The sequence below is a fragment of the Larus michahellis genome, chromosome 1, assembly GCF_964199755.1.
Source record: "Larus michahellis chromosome 1, bLarMic1.1, whole genome shotgun sequence".
NCBI lineage: Eukaryota > Metazoa > Chordata > Aves > Charadriiformes > Laridae > Larus > Larus michahellis.
Genome location: NC_133896.1, coordinates 1,524,835 through 1,547,080, shown reverse-complemented (window position 1 = coordinate 1,547,080; position 22,246 = coordinate 1,524,835). Strand labels below are relative to the sequence as shown.

Here is a 22,246-nt window from a genome sequence, read left to right as displayed (position 1 = left end):
GGTCAGGGGTCTCAGCTCTACACGTAGGACACGAACTGTGAGCCAAGGCTCTCTCAGGCAGAAAGAAACCCAGCTGGATTTCCAGGCACCAGCCAAGAAAAACAACGTTCATTTGATTTCGAAGTTGAGAGCATTAGGTTACGTGGAGGACCACGGCACCGTGTGTGCGGAGACCCACGTGAGAAACCAGTTCTTGCCATGTCCCTGCGAGGAGTGCTCCGTCTGGAGAGACACACTTAACCCTGTCACTGCTTCCACATCAAAAAGATGTATTTGCTCCTGTGTTTTAAAGATATTGGATTAAATCCAGGCTTTGGATCAACAGCCAAAATCCCCACATGGATTAGAGGGAAAGGGGCAGAGGTTTTCACCCTCTTTTCCTAACGCTCCCCAAATCGTGTGTAGCAGAACTGGTCTTAGGAAGGGAAGGCACCGACTTCTTTATCCTCACGTGTTTTTCTCCAATTTTTCACCTTAGAGCAAGGCCGCTCAGGAAGGCTTCATCTGGCAGCACAAGAGTCCCACTCAACAAGCAAGAGGCAATGTCATTAATGAGTTCCCAAGATGATTAGTCTAGGACCTTGCCCTACCGAGATCCATTGGTGCTGGTTGGGAAAGCTGACCTTGCTCCCGCAGCCCTCCGGCACAAGCGTCCTTCCCAGTACAACCTGGGATGTCCAAAATGGGATTGCCACTTAGTGGCCAAGCTTGGCCATGCTTGGTTTGTAAAGCCTGGGGAAGGGCTCAGCTAAACCCAGCCTAGAAAGGACCAACTGAGACAACAAAACAACTGGAGTCACTTCAGTTCAACTTGCCAGAGGCCAAAAAACTTGCCACGTGCTGACGTTCAGCCCGCAATGAACTCCAGGACAGGTAGGACTGGGGAGGACGGCAATGAAACCAGGTGGATTTACCTGACTTTGGGGGCCCAGGGGAGCCCTTTGGGGAATGACACCCTTTCGATGGGTGGGCGCTGAGCAGGCATCGCGGGGATAATCGCGTCCCGCTCCATCAGGTCCAGTTCCCCCTCGATCCCGCTGTCCACATCATCGTTCTCCTCTTCATCCACTCCTGCTTCATCGTTCTTGAAGGGGTCTCTCTCGTTGTAGATATCCAAACTGTCTTGCTTCACCAGGGGCTGCAGAAGAAAGGGGAAGGAGAAATTCAAGTCACTCTGTGGATTTCATTTCCCTCCCAGCCACCAGCACCAGACCTCTCCATCCTGGAAGGATGAAGCTCCCAGATGTTCCTCAGGTGAGGATTTGCTTCCTAGCTGTTGCCACCAGAGCCTGGACAAGGAACAGCCCGCTCTGTACCTCTAAGCTTGCTGCTCTAGGAGATGTGACCCCATTTTCCATCTTAACTTTTGGAGCTACCATCCAACATCTAACCCCTAGCAAAAGAGGCGTTTTCATCCTCAGACCATAACACAGCAATTCCAAGAGTGGAGTAAAAAAAGTCAGGCTTCCTGTGAGCAGTTTGCTCCTCAGTGTTTATCAGCCCTTTGCCATAGGGTTGGGATGTCCTCTCACTTCCTCCGGATCAAGTGCATCGTGGGGCCGGTCTGCTGCAACTGAAATTGGTGGGTGAAAAGCTCAACACGAGCTGGCAACATGCGCTGGCAGCCCAGAAACCCCCCCACAGCCTGGGCTGCATCCCCAGCAGCGTGGGCAGCAGGGCGAGGGGGGGATTCTACCCCTCTGCTCCGCTCGGGGAGACCCCCCTGCAGTGCTGCCTCCAGCGCTGGGGCCTCGGCACAGGAGAGACACGGAGCTGTTGGAGCGGGGCCAGAGGAGGCCCCGGAGATGCTGGGAGGGCTGGAGCCCCTCTGCTGTGGGGACAGGCTGAGAGAGCTGGGGGGGTTCAGGCTGGAGAAGAGAAGGCGCCGGGGAGACCTTCCAGCCCCTTCCAGTCCCTAAAGGGGCTCCAGGAAAGCTGGGGAGGGACTCTGGAGCAGGGAGGGGAGCCACGGGACGAGGGGGAAGGGCTTTACGCTGGAAGAGGGGAGATTGGGATGAGATCTGAGGAAGAAATGTTTTACTGTGAGGGGGGTGAGCCCCTGGCCCAGGTTGCCCAGAGAAGCTGTGGCTGCCCCATCCCTGGAGGGGTTCAAGGCCAGGTTGGACGGGGCTTGGAGCACCCTGGGCTGGTGGGAGGTGTCCCTGCCCAGGGCAGGGGGGAGTGTTGGACTACGTGGCATTTAAAGGTCCCTTGCAACCCCAAACCATTCTATGATTCTACGAAACTGGAAAATGCATGAGCACTTGGGGGAGGAAGGGAAACACGCTCCCAAGCACAGGCTGGCTCCTTGAACAGATGATGATCCCCATTGGAAAAACATCCCGGGCCGTGTGCCAGGAGGATGAGCCCGCTCTTACCCTCCGGCTGCGGTGACCCCGCTTCTGCTGCTGCTGCTCCATGAGCTCGATGGAGTAGGTGGGAGGCGAAGCGGCGCGCATGCTGCGCATCACCTGGATGCTGTCCTCCGGCAAGGGCGGCAGCCCCAGCTCCTCCCGCTTCCTCACCTTCATCGCCTGCAGAGCTTCAAATCCACCCAGCGTGAACTAGGGACCAACAAGAGAGGTGAGAGAACGGGCAGGAGACATCCCCCCTGGACCACATGGTTATTCTGGGCTTCCAGGGCCGTCCAACCGGAGAGTTGAGGATGAAGAAACCACGTCACTGGTTCGTTCTCCAGACTTCTCCCCCACCCCGCATCCCCTGCACGGCTCAACCCACTCTCGTCCCAGAAGAAACCGTTTGTCTTGTGTCCGCTTCCTGTGCCACCCTAAATAACCTCGTTTTGGTTGGATTGAATAGTCGGGAACATCCAGGCTGCATCAGCACTATTCCCAAAAGGACTGGTTTCTGGAAAAAGGAATGGTTTGCACCCACCAGAAGCACCTTCCAGAGCAGGAGCAGCACCTTCTTCATGGGGAAGTGTGGAGCATGGCCACTGCAGAACTTTGTCACCATTGTGAAGAGCAGAAGAGCAAATGGCTCTTCAGTGTGCACGGGGAAACCTGGTGGAGAGGGACCAGGAGCAGGTTCAGAGCAGATCCCCCATCACTGAGGTCTCCCCGCTGGTCCAGCATGACAAAGGGACCTGTTCAGGGCACAATGAACTCTGTGGCTCACTCAGCTCCATCCTGAAGGTCTCCCGGCAGGTCTTCCACTCAGGGGGATCCTCCTCCTGCTCCACACGGATGTTCTCCACCATCAGGTACATGACACTGAGCAGCACCCTGCCGGGACAGCACAGCAGGGAGGTGACACTGCCAAGCAGAGGCCGCTTTGTCCCCAGCGGCTGTCCCATAGCCTCCACCCACGTGTTAGTGGGGAGCAGAGCGGGGGTACCTGAGCTCCGTGCTGTCGGCCAGTGAGATGGCCGGCTTCCTCAGGGCGCTGCTGCAGGCCTGGCTGTTGCTGCGGGGAAGGGGACGAGCTCAGTGACAACCACCGGGCACGGGCTGCTCCTCGCCCCAACCCCCAGCCTACGTCTGCAGCGGTGGGAAACACCACGATGGGGGACGTGCCATGGCTGCGGCACCTCCCTGGTCCTCGGTGAGGAGGAGGAGGAAGGAGAGAGAAGATGATGGCAAGGAGGATGGGTACAAAGAAGATGAAAGAGGATGAGCATGAGGAGGATGGAAGAAGAGGGTGAGGAAGATGGAGAAGAAGAAGATGAGGAAGAGGAGGGTGAGGAGGATGGGGAGAAAAAAGATGAAGAGGATGGTGAGGAGGATGGGGAAGAAGAAGATGAAGAAGAGGGTGAGGAGGATGGAAGAAGAGGATGAAGAGTATGGGGAGAAAGAAGATGAAGAGGAGGAGAGTGCAGAGGATGGAATAAAAGGGCGAGGAGGATGGGGAAGAAGAAGATGAAGAAGAGGAGGGCGAGGAGGGCAAGGAGAAAGAATAAGATGAAGAAGAGGACAAGGAGGGTGAGGCAGGTGAGGGCAGTGTGGGTCCTCTCACTCGATCTCCATGTTGAGGAGCTCCAGGAAGGCGGTGAAGGTTCCCAGCTGGTACAGGAGGAAGCTGTTGTGCCGAGACCAGTGCAGGACATCACCTTCGTTATCACAGTCTCCGAAGACACCTGGAGAGGCCCGAAGGGAGGCACTGGTTAGGAGGGAGCTGCCTTTGAAGCCCTGAAGCACACGGGACCATCATGGGAAGAAGCTTTGCTGCACCGACCTGGTGCAACCCCAAGAGAAGGCTTCTCCCAAACCCTCCGTGATGAAGCCAGGCAGGGGGTACATGGCCACATCCAGCCACGGGGGATGTGGTCCTTACCCTGTGCCAGGTAGAGGATGGCCCGTGCTACTTTGAGCCGCTTGTCCCTGTTGACCACCTCCAGCCCATCCAGCAGGCGCATGACGTAGGCCTTCTGCTGAGCCTGGTCCAGCTCCAGCCACCTCCTGCCCTGCACTGGAAAGGGGACACAACAACCAGCCGGGTGCTTCCCCGGGGGTCCCGCTCTTGCCCAGGGGAGTCCCCCAAGCCCCAGAGCTGGTACCTTGAGCGTGAAAATCCTCCTCGAAGCATCTCCTGTTGGTGCTGAGCTCGGGCTCCTCGGTGTAGCTGTACAGCTCTGATGGAGAAAGGGGTCACCAGGGACCCGGAGGAGTTTCACCCTCCTCCTCACCAAATCCCTCGTGGGGCTCTGAAGCATCAGTGTTTGCAAGTTTGCAGATGACACCGAGGTAAGCGGGAGTGTTGATCTGCATGAGGGTAGGGAGGCTCTACAGAGAGACTTGGATAGATTGGACCGAGGGGCCAACACTAATGGAATGTGCTTCAACAAGGCCAAGTGCCGGGTCCTGCACTTGGGCCACAACAACCCCATGCGTCGCTACAGGCTTGGGGCAGTGTGGCTGGAGAGCTGCCTGGCAGAAAAGGACCTGGGGGTTCTAATTGACAAGGGGCTGAACACGAGCCAGCAGTGTGCCCAGGTGGCCAAGAGGGCCAATGCCATCCTGGCTTGTATTAGAAATAGTGTGACCAGCAGAAGGAGGGAGGTGATTGTCCCCCTGTACTCAGCACTGGTGAGGCCACACCTTGAGTATTGTGTCCAGTTTTGGGCACCTCAACACGAGAGAGATCTCAAGGTGCTGGAGCGAGTGCAGATGGGGGCAACGAAGCTGGTGAAGGGCCTGGAGAATAAATCTTATGAGGAGCGATTGAAGGAGCTGGGACTGTTTAGTTTGAGGAAGAGGAGGCTGACGGGAGACCTCATCACTCTCTACAACTACTTGAAAGGACACTGTAGAGAGGTTGGTGCTGGTCTCTTCTCACAGGTAATTAGCGATAGAACAAGAGGGAATGGGTTCAAGCTGCAACAGGGGAGGTTTAGGCTGGACATTAGGAAAAAATTCTTCCCAGAGAGAGTGGTCAGACACTGGAATAGGCTGCCCAGGGAGGTGGTGGAGTCACCATCCCTGGATGTGTTGAAGACTCGTTTAGATGTGGTGTTGGGGGATGTGGTGTAGGGGAGAACTCTGTAGAGTGGAGTTGATGGTTGGACTCGATGATCCCAAGGGTCTTTTCCAACCTAAATGATTCTATGATTCTATGATCCCTATGCACCCGAGGAGACATGGGGCAGAGACCTAAACTTATCCTCCACGAGCTCTTCTGTAGCTCCAAGGGGCTTCTTGGAGCCACCCAGTGCTACCAAATTCATCATTTTCATCCCCGTGTCCGAGCTGGGCTCTTCCCACGCTCCTGCCCACAGCGACGGTGATCGAGCTGCATTTGCCATTTCACAGGGGGGGGGGCGTTTTGTGTGTGTGTGTGGGAATTTTCTGTCCCAGTAAAGCCAGTTTGCGAAGGGAAGGACCGCAGGAACACCCGGGCAAGACCTGCACTGATTTCACACCCAGCGCCTCGGATATTTTGGGACCTGCAAATAGGGGCTGGACTTGGAGGGGCACGATGCTGTGCCCGTTCCTGTATCATTCCTACCGGTTCCTATACAATCCCGATAGGTCCTACGGTGCTGAGCAGCACCACGGGGGTCTGAAACGGTCCTGCAAGGGAGGAGGAAGGATCCCTCGAAGGAAAAAAAACGTGCTTTAGCCAGGCCAGCTCGCGCGGCTGAGACACACACAGCTAAAAATAACCCCTTTGCTGGCCGAGATACGCCGGGGACTGGGAGGGTTACAGGGCGACAGCAGCCGGAGCGGGAAGATACAGGACGAGGACTCGACCCATTGTGACACCCGCGATAAAGGGTGACACTTCCCAGCCACCGGGCACACCAGCCGTCCTCCCACCCCCTGTCAGCGCGTCCCGGATCATTCGGAGCACGGGGTAACCCCCGTGCCCCCACGCGTCCCTTTCGCTCGTCCCCGGGGAGCGAGCGGCTCTCTATTAATAAATCCCTCTTGCTCTATTACCGCAAGGATGATACCACCCGATATCCATCCCCCGTCCCGCTCGCCCGACTGCCTGAGGGATTCGGCTTTTTTTCCCCACCCCGACGGGCACCTATTAATAGCAACGCAGCCCCCAAACGCCGCTTCACCTGCTAACTCGGCGCCGTGGCCGTCGGCATCCCCGTATTCGAACTCCAGGTTGGGGCAATCCACCGAGCCCTGCGGGAGAGCGGGTTGGGGTTAGCGGGGGAGGCTGCCGCATCCCCGCGGATATTTCGGGAGGCAGGACGGCTGCCAGCGCTCTCAGCCTTTGCACTAAAGCTCCTCCAGCTGCCGGAGCAGCGAATCCTGCACGGATGATCTTGACATGGGTCTCCGGGGCTCGAGCGGGTCGTCCGCGCGAGGCTACTTAAAATACAGCGCAAATTCGGAGTGTAAAAATAGCATTTCTCAAGTCCCAGGGAAAGCAGAGGCAGGACCTAAAGCGCCAGTGAATGTTTGATGCATTTCAGTGCCCCAAATATTCTTAAAATCAAAGTCTGGGGATGGTTTGAAGCAAAAGTTCCCCGGGAGGATGCGAACCCTCTGCGCGCTCTCCTCAGCATCCCACATCCGACAGCTTTCGGGGCCGAGATTTGCCCTTTGGAAGCCCGTAGGGTTGCGGATCTCCCCCCTCCTCCCCTGCGGAGGAGGAACTGGAGCATGAAACTCCACCGGAGGATTACGGCGGGGCCGGGAGCGGGCGGCCGCAGCCAGACGACGACCCAACGCCGGCATCGCGCCGCTGAGCCCCGGGGAGGGAACACATGAATGGATAATCAACCAAATTAACATAATTTCTCATTCTGAGTCCCAGCATCCCTCTTCGGCAGCCGGGCTGGAACCGATGCGCATCGTCACGATTAATATTGATGACCCTGGAGGATGCGCGGCTCTGAAACGTTGGTTTCTCGCCCAATTTTTGTAGCCAAGCCAGTTTGGGGAGCTAAAGCCGAGGAGGAATTCGGCGAAGCGCGTGCGGCGCTAATCCGCTTGGTGAGGCCGAGCCGCTGCTCTTGGAGCCAGGAGGGAAATGCAGACCCCGAATTCAAATTCACGGGCAGGGCTTGGAGGGGGGCACATCTTGGGAACCGTCTCCCAGCAAAGTGGGACCCTTTTTGGGGTCAGATCCCCAGGGAGCCCCTCGACTCCTTCATGTCCCCTGCTCACTCCGTGTCCCTCGGTGGCTTTAGGGTGGCCGGGGACATCGGTGCCAGACCGGCCCCTGGTGACCTGAGCCTGGTCCTGCTTCCCCAGCCCCGCACCCATGAAGCCGGGTGGGTGCAGCCCAGGGCAGGGGCGGGAGTTTAGGGGTTATGTTATTTTGGGAAGAAGGGGTGAAGGGTAGCAGAGGGGACTGTGGCCCCCAGACCCTGGTGAGGGGGTGTAAGTGGGTGCCTGGAGGGTGTGTGGGGGAGCCAGGGACCCAGCTGGGACCCCAGAACCTTGCTGCCAGCTCTGGGAGTGGGGCGGGGACGTGCCAGTACTGGGGACACCCTCCCTGGGAACCCCCACACTCCAGAGCGGGCGCCCCCACAGGACTCCCAAGTCCCCAGGCTGGGGGGACACCCCTCGGACCGGTAACCCCCCCACCCGAACCATGGATCGGGCCCCGCAGGACCCCTCACCTGCGAGGTAGGGACCCTCAACTCCCGGGGCAGTGACCCCCAGCTCCCAGGGACCCCTCACCCCCGGGGCAGGGACCCCTCACCTCCAGGGCAGCGACCCCCAACTCCCGGAGACCCCAACCCCCGGGGCGGGGACCCCCCCACGCCAGGGACCTCTAACCCCCGGAGCAGCGTCCTCCAACTCCCGGGCCAGGGACGCCCAACTCCCGGGGCAGGGACCCCAAACCCCAGGAACCCCCAGCTCCTGGGCAGGGAACCCCCCCTCCACACCCGATATGGGGTCCCCCCTCCCCCGAGCAGCGGCCAAAAAGGATCCCCGGGGGTGGGAGGTGGTGGCGGGGCCGCCCCCCGCCCTTACCTCGGACTCCTTCCGCTGGCTCCTGAAGAGCTCCCGGCTCTTGGGCGGGGGCTGTTGGGGGGGCTGTTGGGGGGGCTGGCCCGGACGAGCCCTGCCCGGGGCCGGGGCCGGGGCCGCTCCCCCCGCCGCCTCCATCGGCCGCGGCCCCTCCGCAGCGCCGCCGAGCACGTGGGGGCCGCCCCTCCGCGCCCCGCCCCTCTCCCCGCCCCCCAGCGCCCATTGGTCCGCCCCTCCCGGGGGGCGGGGACAGAGGACACACCCCCTCTCTGCCATTGGGCGGGGGGCGGGGCCAGAAGGGGCGTCCCTTGGTGGGGGTCCGCCGGGGTGATGGCGGGGGGTGGGAGCGGGACGCAGGGACGGGGCGGGGGGTGTCCGGGGGTTTTGGGGGTGCGGGGGTGCGGGGTGACCTCGGGGAGGGGGTGCTGCCAGCGGGGGATGCTGGGGGGGGGCATGGGGGGGTGCCTGGAAGTGACAGGTTGGGGGGGGCACGGGGTGATGAGGTGTCCCTGGGGGGTGCGGGGGGGGGGGGGTCGCTATGGGGTGTCCCTGGGGCTGCTGGAAACATGAGTGGCACTGGGGGGGTGGGGGGGCATGGCCTGGCCATGGGGTGCTGGAGGGGGGGGGGCGGGCTATGGGATGTCCCTGGGGCTGCTGGGAACAGGGGTGCTTCGGGGGGTGGGGGGGGGAAACGGGATGTCCCTAGGGCAACGGGGGTGTCCCGGGGGGTGCTGGCATCTGGGGTGCCCCTGGGTGGGGGGGGGGGGGGTGTGTTATGGGTTGTCGCTGGGGCTGCTGGAAACAGGATTGTCCCTGCGTTTTGCTGGGGGGGGGGGGGCGTTATGGGGTGTCCCTAGGGCTGCTGGAAACAGGGGTGCCCCTCGGGGTGCTGTGGGGGGGGGCTATGGAGTGCCCCTGGGGGTGATGAGGGGCCCCTGGGAGTGCTGGGGAGGGGGGCGTGGGGTGTCCCTGCGGCTGCTGTATGTTGGGGTGCCCCTGGGATTTGAGGGGGGGGGGGTATGGAATGTCCCGGGGGTGATGGGTTGGGGGAGCAGGGGGTTGCTGGGGGTAGTTAGAGGTGCCCGTGGGGCTAGTGGGGGTGGCCATGGGGGTGCTGGGTCCTGCCGGCACCTGGGGCGGGGGGGGGGGGGGGGGGGGGAGCTGCAGCTGCCCCACTGCAGGTGGGGGGGTCAAGAGTCCCGTCCCCCAGGCACCCCCCAGCATCACCCACTGGGTTGGTTTATCCAAACCCCCCCCCGGTACCACAATTTTGGCTAAAAGCAGCTCCTGGGAGGGGCTGGAAACCAGGGGAGGGAGGGGGAACACCGCTCCTCTCCACCCAATATTGGGGGGGGTGGGGGTGTTTTTAGGGGCGACCACGCAGGGAGGTGCTGGAGGCCCCATTTTGGTGCCGCTCGTTTCCCGCATCATTCCCCAGCCGCTGGAAAAGCAAAGCCCGAAGGGGGGGTATTTCCCGCGGCCGCCCCGGCAGCGATGGCAGTTCTGCAGCCGAGAGGTGACAGATCGGGAACAGGAGCGATAACGGGATTTTTTCCGGCACCGCTCGGGCCGCTTTCCCTAAGGAAAAAAGCCAAAACAGCCGCCCGGAGCCCAAACAGCCCCGGCTGCCCCAAGGACACGCGGCCGCCGGAGCAGATTTCCCCGGCGGGATTTGGGACAACATCCCCATCCCCACCCCAGGGCATCACCGCCCCTCGCCGCACCCCCAAAAATTCCCCACCTGCTCCTGCCAGACCCCAAAAAACGCTCCGGAGAAGCTGAGTTTTTCCAATGTTTTATTTGTGTTTTGAGATTACAGAGTCTTTATTGCTGATCTAATACAATCACTCAGACATTAATATTTAAAACATCCTTTTGAAAATGTTACGTTTGCAAAGTTCTCATTTCCTCGCTGCAGGCTGATGACAGGTTTTGTCTTATTATTTCTAAAGTTCAGAACAGAATTAATTTCCTTATACGATTTTGCTGGTGTTACCTAAAATCTCCTTTTTCCTAATTCTTTAAAAATGTGTTACATTAAAAAAAACAAACAAACAAACAAAAAAAACCAACCCAAAAAACCCAAACCAACCCATTACACGTTTAATTTAGAGATGATCACAGAATATGATTCCAGATTTGATTAGGAAAAAGCCAAGCAAGCAAAAAAGCCTACAGAAGAAGCAGAACGGCAATGGAGAAGGGCTTTAAAAATCGAGGTGGGAAAAGCCGGTTGGGAGTTTATTATTAATTATTTCTTTTTCTCCTATCTACCTGGAAGATAAAACGGGCTTAAAAATCGGCAGGAAGGAACTGACGGGTGAGGACAGCACCACCGTATGCTGCGCGAGCGACGGACACGGGGGCGGCGAGCGGCTGCACCGAAGGGTCACGCCGACGGAGAGGGATTTTCCCGGGGGCAGAAGCGGCTGCGGTTGGGACGCCCATTTTCCAGAAGCTGTTTGGCTCGCCGTGACCCCGCGACCGCGTCTCACCTCCACCGAGAGCAGGATTTCGGGCCGCGCATCTGCAGAGAACAACTGAAGCTCTGGGGTTCGCTGGTTGATGCAGACGAAGGGACTCCAGCACGGGGAAAGACCCCAACGTGACGTTCCAAATAGCTCAAGGGGACTCTTCCCCAAAATCTCAGGGTCTGGATAAAATTCATGATTGAGTAGAGATTATTTCAAGTTTGTGGTTAGTGGTCAGTCCATGATGAAGCCTTCTCAAAGCCCTAACGTCTCCTCAAAGTCTCCTCAAAGCCCTAAGGGTCTTCTCAAAGTCTCCTCAAAGCCCAAAGGGTCTCCTCAAAGCCTTCTCAAAGCCTTAAGGTCTCCTCAAGGTCGTACAAAGCTCTAAGGTCGCCTCAAAGCCTTCTCAAAGCCCTAAGGTCTCCTCAAGGTCTTCTCAAGGTCTTACTTCTAGGCTTTTGAGTAATTTCAAAGAGAAACTTGGAATTCGCAAACCTACGAGAACGTTTGCTCCAAAGATGAGCATCTTGTGGTCAAGGTGACTTCAGAGCTTGGCATCAAGAGCCGTGAGGAGGACTTGGCCGCCGAGACCATAATTCCACAGTTTTTCCTTTCTTGTGCGTGAATGAGCTGCCACGAATGAGTTTTTTCATGATGGCAAAGAAGTCCGCGAGGACAAAACAAGAATCTGTAGCTGATGAGGGACTCGGGTACCAAAGCAGCAACCACAGGATAAAGGCTTTTGTGCTCACGGGGTCGGGCAATTTCCATGTTCTCCACGTGAACCATAAAAGTGACTCCGATGAGATGTGGAGACTTGGAAAGCCACCTTGGTAAGCGTGCCGTGCTGTCCGCAGCGTTCAGGTGGGACATCCTGGGCTAAAACAAGTAACTGGCAGATTTGTTCTCCATCGGCTCTGATGCATCAAGATTCGAGGCGACTGAAGGTCTTTAGTGATGCTAAATTCTTCCCCGCGCACAAAATCGGGGTGGAGATTACTCCGGCGTACGTCTCATGCACTCAAAGGGGATGTCCAGTTTTCATCACACAAATATTACTAGAAAATAAAACTCTGAAGATTTCCAATGAGGACTGAAATTCAGCTGGAGAAACACCTTGCATGGACAAGGGTCCTCCCAGCCGGGATGGCCGACGAGCTCGGTTTTTGGAAGAGCTCCCGGACACGTGAGCAGCAGTTGTCGGCGAGGCCGCAAGGCTCTTCCACCAGCGTGGGCAACGCAAGGCTGCCCCGGAGCCCCACCGGGAAAACGACTTTGGTTGAACCGTAGGAGGTTGGCACTCGTTAACGTGAGCAGCAGGAAAATACTGCGGAGCTGTGACGAAGGGAGCGGTGGTGGGTCTTACCCTACAGCCACCAGGTCTACCTCCGAGCGGGCACCGCTCTGCCCTCCCGGCTCCTAGCAGGGCCCATCCCCATCTGACGCTCACGACCGGACCCTTCGTTTCAGCTTTCACAGCAGTGCTAAGGCGAAGTTCACCGACTCGCTGGCAGAACCGTCCCTTGGGCAGTTCGGCAGAATTCCGAGAGGTTTCTCCAGCGACGGCTGGCGAGATTTACCGCTTCGCTGACGAGGCGGCGCCCGGCTGGTCGGCAGCGCCTGGAGCGAGCAAGGTTTTTAGCTGCGTTGTCAAACGGCATGAGAAACGCAAACGCGGCGGCCCTCCGGCCAGCTCCCGCGGCTGCCGGGATCCTGCTCTGCTGGAAGAAGCGCTGGGATGAGAAGGAAACCAAAAGCGACGTGCGACCTCGAGGTCGGATCCCGCGTCGGATGAACGGTGATAATGGACTGTTCCAAGGACATCGCAGCGATTCCGCTCCACCAGCTTCCTCCTCGCCTCCCCCATCCTCCCAGCCCCGAAAAAGAACAACCCGAAGAGAAAAATGAAACAAACGGAAAAGAATCCACCGTCTCCCAGTCCCGCGGCAGTACGAACACCAGTGGCAGAGGCCGCATGTACAGTATTCTAATTTAATAAATAAATAACCTAAACACACTGTCTACTATGTGAGCAAGCCCGGCTCTAACTTAGGAAGCTTGCGCTGTTTCATCCTGTACAGTAGTTGAGAAAAGACTTGGGTTCTTGTTCCTCGCGATTCTCCGGGATACAGCGGCAGGAACTTAATATCTGGGGGAGAGAGGAGAAAAGGAGGTTTTGGTGAGCTGCTGGGGAGGGCACGAAGCTCCCCCAGCACCAACGCGGCGTGTTTTGGGAGGGGTGGCCGCCAAGAAAAGGAAGGATTTAGGAAGAGGCTCGGTCCTCATCTCCTCCCCCACAAATTCCACATTATATTTAGCCGCCCGCCCTCCCTGCTCCGACGCTGCCTTTCGCTTCCAGTGCGGGAAGGGGAGAAGTCAACGGCGCCCGACGGACCCGGGGACCGAGTCCCAGCGGTTTGCGGCGACATCGGGTCGGGAACCCGGGAGGATGCACCGAAGGTGCAGGAGCAAATGCCTCGGACGCCAAAGCCCGGCTCAAACCGGCTGAATTTATCGGGAGGCGTCCTGTTAGGCTGGGAGCCGAGAGCAGGTAATTCATATCACAGAGCCACGCGTGAGGAGAGAGAGGTGCCTGCTCTAACGAAGCAAGCTGTCGAGTGGCATGAGGCTGACGCCTAATTGCCCGTTAACATCCAGAAAAAGAGCCCGCGCGCACCCGGAGATCTCCTCTCACCTCCCTACACGCCAAAATAGGGAACTTTGGAAAAGACTCTTTGCCTTTTGTACGTGGAGGCTTAAATTCCCGCGGGACGTCAAGCTGAAGCTGCCCCCGTACATCTCCCCCCCCCACCCCCCGCGGCGGGGTCGTCGTGGCTTGCCCTCGGTGCCGGGGATTTGCCGTGACCCTCTGCTTATCCTGACTTCTCCGTGCCTGGGACGAACCACGCTCCCCGCGAGGTCGGGACGACGGCCAGACACCGAAAAAGGGCAAAGAAAACGGAACCGGAGGAAATTCCTCCACGGCCGCGCGGCGGCACCGTCATTTTGCGCATAAAAAAGAAAAAAAGCTCAGGATACGGCAAAGCCCAGTAAACCCCCAAAACTGGAGCGTTTTGGTGCGGAGCTGCTCTCGCGTGAGCGCCGAAGACCTGCACGCCGAGAAAATGCTTTTTCCTGCAAGAAAAGGATCGGGGCTTCAACCCCCCCCACAAGCCGATCCGTGCGCGTGCAAAGGCCATTTCATTTTTCAGGGTGAAAAAAACGCCTCCCAGCGTTGGCTACAAACATAAGCCTGGAAAGGGAAGAGATCCAGGGGGCTCACATTAAACATTATCATTATTTCTGGGAGAGCCACGGCGCCCAGCAGCCCGGCTCTGCGCCATCTCGTCCTTCATCAAACTTTAAAAATAAAGCCGTCACCCGGAGTTGGCCGCGTGGCATCGCTCTGCCGTTTGTCCGGGTGACAGCTGCTGCCAGATACAAAGGGCTCGTGTCCTGCCAAGCCCTCTTGTGTCACAGCTCCAACTGTGCCGTCCCCTTCCCGGCCGCACCGCTTTCTACGTGGCGACGGGAACCGTCAGAAAGCCTGTGAGATCTTCACAGGGGACTGGTGGGATCAAACCCCATCCCTTAATGGGCTGAAGCTGCGGCAGGGGAGGTTTGGGTTGGAGATTAGGAAGAATTACTTTACTGACAGAGCGGTCAGGCGCTGGAACAGCCTGCCCAGGGAGGGGGTTGAGTCACCATCCCTAGAGGTGTTGAAGAAACGTCTAGATGTGGCACTTCAGGGCATGCTCTAGCGGCAGAGATTGTAGGTTGGTTGGTTGGACTCGATGACCTCAAAGGTCCTTTCCAACCATGAAGATTCTATGATTCTGTCCACCCCCCCTCCACCCCCGGCATGTGCACCCCATGGCAGAAGAAAGAGAGAGGTTGGGGAGCAGCACCTGTAGTAGTTTGGTTTGAAAGGTCCGTTCTTATTCAGTCCCAAGTATTTGGCTTGTTCATCCGTTAGTTCCGTCAGGTGGGCATCGAACGTTGGGAGGTGAAGGCTTGCCACGTACTCGTCTGAAACGATTCCAAGCCTCGTTAGTACGCTGAAGGGAAAGCAACGAGTCCCCTCCTGCTCTGCACCAAGGTCCCTAACGCCCCGGCTGGGAAGGGCATCGCTCCTCGTGTCCTTCCTGCTAAACTGTAGGACTTCTTTTCACCCCGACTGGGGAAAACCCAAGGCGTTCATCTATTTCGAGGTAAAGAGAAAAACCTTTCTCCGAAATACCCTTCCAGCAGGACTCCTGGGTCTGCTGCTGCGTTACACCATACTCTTGGGCAAGCCTGGATGCTCCACTGGTGCAGGAGCCACCGGACATTTCTGGTAGGTGCCACCTAACACCCAACCTAGGGACAAGCTGCACCTGGCCTCAAAAAAATACAATTAACACCCCAAAAAAGACCAGTTCTGCAGTAAAAGCGTGGTCAGTGTAGCTTGTGCCCTCAGGAGGGGGTGAGGCAGAGCTGTTGGTCGGGGACTACGTGTCTTCGCAGCCAAGGACGGCAGCTCTGCTGGCGGAAGCCCTACGTGACAATCCCTCGCATCAGCGTGGAGGGACTCCCGCCGTCGGCCGAGCGCGTCAGCCTGTTTTCCCCCGGCTGGGATGGGGAAACAACGCGTCCGATTTAGCAAAGAGCCCAGACCCAGTGGGAAGAACTTGCTGGAAGACCCTGAGCTTGGCAGAGAGGCCGACGAGAGAGCCCAGGAGGCTGCGGTGCCCTGCCGTCCCCAGCCCAGCCCAGCAAACCCTCCCATCTGTTCAACCTCAAAAAAGAAGGCAGTAAGTACATCTTTACCCATTTTCTTGGGCAGCAGGTACACGTCTTGCTTGTAGCGGCCTTCGGGAGCGTTGTACAGCTCTATCAAAGCCAAAGCCTGGATGGAGAAGACACTTAGGTAAGAAACTGCCGCCCGCTGTGGAGCGAGACGCTGCTTTCGGCTCGGCCCAAACCCTACTCGCCTGCGTGGTGGCAGTGATGGACAGGACGAAGGTGGGGACGGTGGAGCAGCTCAGGTTCAGCAGGCGGCCCTGGGAAGCAAAAACTGGTTGTTATCTCAACGCGGCACCAAAACCCGCCTACAACCCTACAGAAGGTACAAGAACCACCGGCGAAACGCGTTTCTTCTGGGACGAAACACCATTTATCAGGTGCCCTTGAATCCCAAGATAGTGGTTGCCCTTGTAACTCAGTAAAACTATTTAGAAGTGAAAAAATCTGATAAAATACCCTGTGGGAGATGCCCTGGAGCGGGATAAAGAAAAACCCAGGAGCTTTTCTGCGTTCCAGCAACTCATGGACCAAAACGGGATTGCACCGAGCCTTTCGGCCAGAGGGACCGTTGAGCTGCTGAGGCCCAAGGAGGCAATTTCTGGACACGTATCGTCTCCAGCACTCATCCAGCCCTTGTTTTCCTCCTCCGCAAGCGGAGACCAGGCTGCAATTCCCGCTCCTTTGCCCGCGACTCACCTCCGCCAGAAGGACTATTCTCTTCCCGTCTGGCCAGATGACGTGGTCCACCTGGGACCTCACCCTCTCCCAGGTCAGCTCGGGTGTACGCAGGCTTGCCTGAAACACGGTGTGAAAACAGTTAAAAGCGCTGGCAAAAGGTCAAAACCCAGAAGCTACGTTAGCAGGAAGGAAAAAAGGAAGCAACTCGCTGACATTGTCCTGGGCTCATGGCTTCCTTTGGGGCCGGCGGCAGTCCCAGACCAATGAAACCTTTATGAATCATAACCTGGAACGATTTCTATGATTAGGGTACATCAAAGCTCCTGCGACGACTATTGTTCAAGCTCTTCTGGCTGATGAGGATTCGCGGTCACCAACTGAACTCTGCATGGCTGCGGTCACTTCTTTCCAACGGTTTTAAGGCCTTGGGTTCGGCCGAGCCATTCTCCACTGACCCTCAGACAAGGCTCTGCTGTTTTTCTACCCATCTCTAAGCGCAGAGGAGCAGATTTCAGTGCCGTTGGGTAAAGCGCGGCGGGGTCGAACGTGCTGTGACGCACCAAGCTGAAGTTCAACAAGACCAAGTGCAAGGTCCTCCATCTGGGTCGGGGCAATCCCAAGCACCGATATGGGCTGGGCAGTGACTGGCTGGAGAGCAGCCCTGAAGAAAAGGACTTGGGGGGGCTGGTGGACGAGAGGCTCAATATGAGCCATCAGCGTGCACTAGCAGCCCAGAAAGCCAATCGTATCCTGGGCTGCATCAGGAGAAGGGTGGCCAGCAGGTCGAGGGAGGTGATTCTCCCCCTCTACTCCACCCTCGTGAGACCCCACCTGGAGCACTGTGTCCAGTTCTGGAGCCCCTGCTACAAGAGAGATGTGGACGTGCTGGAACGTGTCCAGAGAAGGGCCACAAGGATGATCAGAGGGCTGGAGCACCTCTCCTATGAGGACAGACTGAGGGAGTTGGGGTTGTTCAGTCTGGAGAAAAGAAGACCCCGAGGAGACCTTCTAGTGGCCTACCAGGATCTTAAGGGGGCCTACAAGAAAGCTGGGGAGGGACTTTTTAGGATGTCGGGTAATGGTAGGACTAGAGGGAATGGATTGAAACTAGAGAGGGGTCAATTCAGACTGGACGTTAGGAAGAAGTTCTTCACCATGAGGGTGGTGAGACACTGGAACAGGTTGCCCAGAGAGGTGGTGGAAGCCCCATCCCTGGAGGTGTTCAAGGCCAGGCTGGATGGGGCTCTGAGCAACCTGATCTAGTGGGAGGTGTCGCTGCCCATGGCAGGGGGGTTGGAACTGGATGATCTTTAAGGTCCCTTCCAGCCCTGACAATTCTATGATTCTGTGAAGCTGAACTTTTGGCTGGGTCTTAATGGTACAACACCCCGAAAGCAGAGGGACTGGGCTGGAGAGGGCAATTCACTGACCCTCCAGGGGAAGGACTGAGGCTGGTGGATACCAGACACCACGCTGGAAGCTGAAGGAGTTTGCCTGGCTCGCTGACATTCTTTGGGATTGCGGGAATGATGCCGACGTGTCTGACTGTCTGCTGAGACACGGGGAGCGACGGATTGTTTTATCTCCTCCCAGGTGCTTGCTAAAGCAGCACGGGTCAGACACGGCTGACGAAGGGTCCCGAAAGGACCGTTACCAAACCCCATGCCGTCCCCGCGCCCAACGCGCGTCCCCGCGCTCACCACGTCGATCTCGGTGTTGGAGTGCCCCATGTTGCAGACGATGCAGCTGTTCTTCATGCGGTCCAGGTGTTCCCTGGTCACCACGTTCTTGTTGCCTGCCAGACAGCAATATCCATAATAAATCACAGAGTCGTGGAATCACAGCATGATTTGGGTTGGAAGGGACCTTTAAAGGCCATCTAGTTCCAACCGCTCTACCTGCCCCGGGCAGGGACACCTCCCACCAGCCCAGGGTGCTCCAAGCCCCGTCCAACCTGGCCTTGGACCCCTCCAGGGATGGGGCAGCCACAGCTCCTCTGGGCAACCTGTCCCAGAGGCTCACCGACTTCACTTTCCCCATCTTTTTTGCCCTTTCCTTTGGAAAACGGCAGCCCCAAGGATGGGGCGTGCATCCCTGACGACCCGCCTCAGGGACCGCGTACCCGTGCAGGTGATGACAATATCAACTTGTCTGATGACTTCATTGAGTTTCACGAGCCGGAATCCATCCATGCTAAGAAGAAAGGAAGAGGAGGAAATGGTCTGAAAAGCAGCAAAAATATGCCAAAAGTAGGGAAAAAACCCCACCAAATGACTCTCAGATACTCATTTTATCTTTCTAGTGCCGGAGACTGGAAAAGAGCAAGGCAACGTACTCAGGGCCGTGCACCCCAAGCCATGAGGAGCGTTTCTAGAGTCAACCTGGAGGATTTGGGACTGTTGGGGGGGGGGAGGGGGGGCGGGAATTGGAAAGAGATTTTGGGGGTTTCACATTTTCCGTCAAGGCCTCCGCATCTGCAAATCTCCATTTTCGACCGAGACGGCCTTTTTAAAGCTGCTGCTCCTGCAAAATACACCCAGAAGATGCAGATACGCCCTCCCTCCCGCTGCAGAATCCTCTCTGGTACGGATTTAGGTCGTCTTTAAAAAAAAAACCCAAACAAACAAACAAAAAAAACCCCAACAAACCAAAACACCCCCAAACCCCGCAGATGTCTATCACGAACCCCGCCATCCAGATTTAGGCACCTCCGCGATCTCCAGAAGCGCTCAGCGGCTCTTTCCCGACTTCATTCAGATAACAAGGGCAGGATTATTTATATTTTATTTTTTTTTTTTTAGGATTTGGTGACAGCCCTCCCGAGAACTTACTTCCGTGACTCCCGCAAGCTGCAAAATCGTAGTTACTATAAAAAAATAAGTAATTTTTTTTTTTTTCCTGCCGTATGTCCCATTTACTGATTTATTTATTCCCCACCCCGCAACCTCCTTCCGAGAGGGGCCGCGCGGCGCTGCCTCGTGCCACTGCAAACGACCGAATTCCCAATTACGGATGCGCCGGCTGGATGTGAAGGTTGCGAAGCAAACCGAAAGTGGATCAGCTCTGCTAATTAAGCAGGGCTCATTAGTTTCCTCGCCGCAACAGCCCTTTGAAAGCCGGCCGTTGGGAAGAGGCTGCGGGTTTCAGGCTCTGGGTGTTTTTGGGGACTCTGCTTCCGCGGCCACGTCCCATCTGGCGCCTCGGGATGCAGAAGCAGCATCTCGGCCCCCAAACAACCTTTACCTGGAGGAAACGAGGTCGGGTGTAACCGCAACGTGCCCGTGCGAGGGGGGGAGCCGTGCGCTTTCAGCCCCGCGTCGGGGCACCGGCGCGAGCGGGGAGTGGTTTGTGTGGGGTCGGTGACCACGAAAAACCCAAAATACAACTTGGGTGAGGTGCGCGCGCAGCACGGTAAAGCCCGAGGTCCCTCTCCAGAGGTCGCAGTTCACTCCCAACCTCCTTTCAAGCCGGATCATTAAACTCCTTCAAGCCGTATCGTTAAACTTTCAAGCCGTATCGTTAAATTCTTTCAAGCCGTATCGTTCAGCTCTTGGCCACTGTGGCTCCGGTTACGCGAGCTGGCGCGCGGGAGCCCGATAAACCGGGTGACGGTTTAGTGCGGGAACCCTTTCCTGGCTGTAGGAGAGAGCTGTGGGTCCCTCCGAGGGCGCAGAGGAGCCACGAACCCCTCACCAGCATCCCTCTGGGGAGGGCCCGCTGCCTCTGGTCGTGGTTTTCCTGGCGGGGGGATGGGGGAAAAAAAAAAAAAAAAAAAAGCCTAAGGAAGAAGCCGGGCTCGGTGGGACCGCTTACCAGGCCTGGAGGGCACAGATCGGATCGATCTCTGTCACGTACACTATGGAGCCCATGGCCTTCAAGGCAGCACAGCAGCCCTTGCCAACCTGGGGAGGGAGAAGAGCACAGAGGAGGAGTGAGCCGCCGAGAGCTCAGGACACGCCGAGCATCCGTTCGGCCACGGGAAGCTTGGAGGGGACGGATAACCCCGGGCAACCCTTCGGAGCAACCCGGGTGGCATATATTGCGTTTTTGGGTGCGTGAAATTCCGGGATTTGGAGTAAATCAGGCCCAGCTTAGCTAAGAGAGGCACTAAAAAAATCGCAGGGCGCCGTTGGTTTCGGTCCCGGGGAGTTCTTTTTCCCACCCAAACGCCCGGGTATCTAGAAAGCAGCAGGATAACGAGAGATTACGCTTATCCCAGGGAAAGTTTAAGAGTCTGTTGTAGCCTTTACTCTACTTCGGAAGGTTAATGGTTAACTCTCCGAGGGTTAACGAGCTTTAACCTTTACCCAGGGAATTCAGGGGAACGGTTCAATGACCAAGGGTTCCCCAAAAATGCAATCACACGTGAGAAAATCGCCCCAGTTCGGCTCTTCTCGGGGGGGGGGGGATAAAAAAAAAAATTTAAAAATCCCAGTACAGCACCCACAGAGCACAGCCCGCCCCAACTGGTGTGAACTGGTCCCGACACGACCTGCCGAAGGGCGAACATCCCGGTCTCGCCTCGAGAGAGGATTCCTCCGTTCGGGGGTGAAAGCGCAGTCAAGATTAACTTCTCTTTCTTGCCCGCGCTTCAGCATGCAACGCTGCGGCTGCATCTGCAGAACCCAGCCTCCGAACACTTTACCATTACATTAGATGCCATATATAATCGAAATATAAAAATTAGAATGTATACTCTATTAATATCTGGATATTTCAATATTCAGGCATGATTCAGAATACTTCATACTCATGTATTTTAAGATTCAGGCTCGGCGTCTGTTTTAATACTGAAGAAATATACTGGAAATGAAGAAAATCTTCAGTTTCGGCAAACCCGGCAGGTTTGAAGCAGATGCGGAGAAAAGCCGCGGGGGCAGGAAAGCCCCGTGGGATGAAGCCGTGCAAAGGATGCGCCGATTTTACGTGCAGCACCCGCCTGCAAAACGCGAAGCCCTTACCTCCCCGTAGCCACAAACCACTACTTGCTTTCCTCCAAACATCATGTCTGTTGTCCTTTTAAGGCTGAAGGAAGGAAGAAAAAAACGCAATTAACGACCAGCAATAAGCTCTATCCCACCGACGACGCGGTCAAGGACGCGGAAGGTCCTAAGCACCGCGGTTGTATCCTGTATCCCTGCGGACACGCAGCAACTCCGGGTGCGGAGCGGACCCGAAGGCACCTCAAAACCGACTTTTTCTGTTGGTAAGGGTGGGTGCTACCAGTGAAATGCAACAGAGAGGAAGGATTTGGGGTTTGGATCCCTTTTTTTTTTTCCGTCGGATCCCTGCGTTTTGGTACTCCAGAAGTATTTAAAATATTTTCCCAAAATATTTTATTTTCTTAATTTTTTTTTTTTTTTTTTTTTAAAAAGTCAAAATACCCCACCGGAGTAACTACGGAAGGAGCCCAAAAAAGCGCTAATTCCTTGCCAGAATCCCAGCGCTTTCCACAAACAAAGCTCTCCCTTCCACTCTGTTTCCTTCTGGTTTCTCCCCGAGAGTGTCCTACATTACAGGCTATTTTTAGCACAGGAGTAAATAGGTTAGCAGTGCAGGGAAGGTGAAATTCCCTTACATTTCCCAAAGAATTTAGATAAAAAAGCACCGCAGATTCAATTGCACCTCCGCTCAGGCTTCCCTTGGCCCAGTTTTTAGGCGCCTGGGCCAGATTTAACTCCCATCCCAACCGACCTCCCCGTGAGGTCCATCACCCATCACAACCGAAGACAACGAGGGAAAGAAGATTTTACAGGTTTTTAACGTTTCTTAGCCGCTGACGGCATCTGCTACACGTGGGACGCGGAGCTAAAAGTCGCGTCCTCGGACACGCAAAATCTGGGGGCAATTCTTCACGGGGCGGCCAACCCTGGCGACAGAAGGTTGTGTCTTGAACCCCGTGACCACAGAGCG

At 56.8% G+C, this 22,246-nt stretch overlaps 2 protein-coding genes across 2 annotated transcripts in view; both read right to left on the bottom strand.

The window, feature by feature from the left end:
• STRIP2 (striatin interacting protein 2) overlaps positions 1 to 8,597 on the bottom strand; it is a 29,087-nt gene extending 20,490 nt beyond the window's left edge. Inside the window, exons 1-10 of the mRNA XM_074573131.1 lie at positions 8,403 to 8,597; positions 6,527 to 6,596; positions 4,517 to 4,591; positions 4,294 to 4,428; positions 3,976 to 4,096; positions 3,358 to 3,426; positions 3,139 to 3,245; positions 2,896 to 3,023; positions 2,379 to 2,564; positions 915 to 1,138 (exon numbers count right to left, since the gene is read on the bottom strand). Coding sequence (XP_074429232.1) covers positions 915 to 1,138; positions 2,379 to 2,564; positions 2,896 to 3,023; positions 3,139 to 3,245; positions 3,358 to 3,426; positions 3,976 to 4,096; positions 4,294 to 4,428; positions 4,517 to 4,591; positions 6,527 to 6,596; positions 8,403 to 8,537 — 1,250 coding nt within the window. The 5' untranslated portion in view covers positions 8,538 to 8,597. The remainder of the gene's footprint in view (positions 1 to 914; positions 1,139 to 2,378; positions 2,565 to 2,895; positions 3,024 to 3,138; positions 3,246 to 3,357; positions 3,427 to 3,975; positions 4,097 to 4,293; positions 4,429 to 4,516; positions 4,592 to 6,526; positions 6,597 to 8,402) is intronic.
• Positions 8,598 to 10,177: 1,580 nt separating this feature from the next.
• Positions 10,178 to 22,246, bottom strand: part of AHCYL2 (adenosylhomocysteinase like 2) — a 113,893-nt gene continuing 101,824 nt past the window's right edge. The window contains exons 9-17 of the mRNA XM_074573132.1: positions 21,295 to 21,358; positions 20,147 to 20,235; positions 18,456 to 18,526; positions 18,034 to 18,128; positions 16,352 to 16,450; positions 15,844 to 15,912; positions 15,680 to 15,758; positions 14,779 to 14,899; positions 10,178 to 13,019 (exon numbers count right to left, since the gene is read on the bottom strand). Of these exons, the coding sequence (XP_074429233.1) occupies positions 13,013 to 13,019; positions 14,779 to 14,899; positions 15,680 to 15,758; positions 15,844 to 15,912; positions 16,352 to 16,450; positions 18,034 to 18,128; positions 18,456 to 18,526; positions 20,147 to 20,235; positions 21,295 to 21,358 (694 nt within the window). The 3' untranslated portion in view covers positions 10,178 to 13,012. The remainder of the gene's footprint in view (positions 13,020 to 14,778; positions 14,900 to 15,679; positions 15,759 to 15,843; positions 15,913 to 16,351; positions 16,451 to 18,033; positions 18,129 to 18,455; positions 18,527 to 20,146; positions 20,236 to 21,294; positions 21,359 to 22,246) is intronic.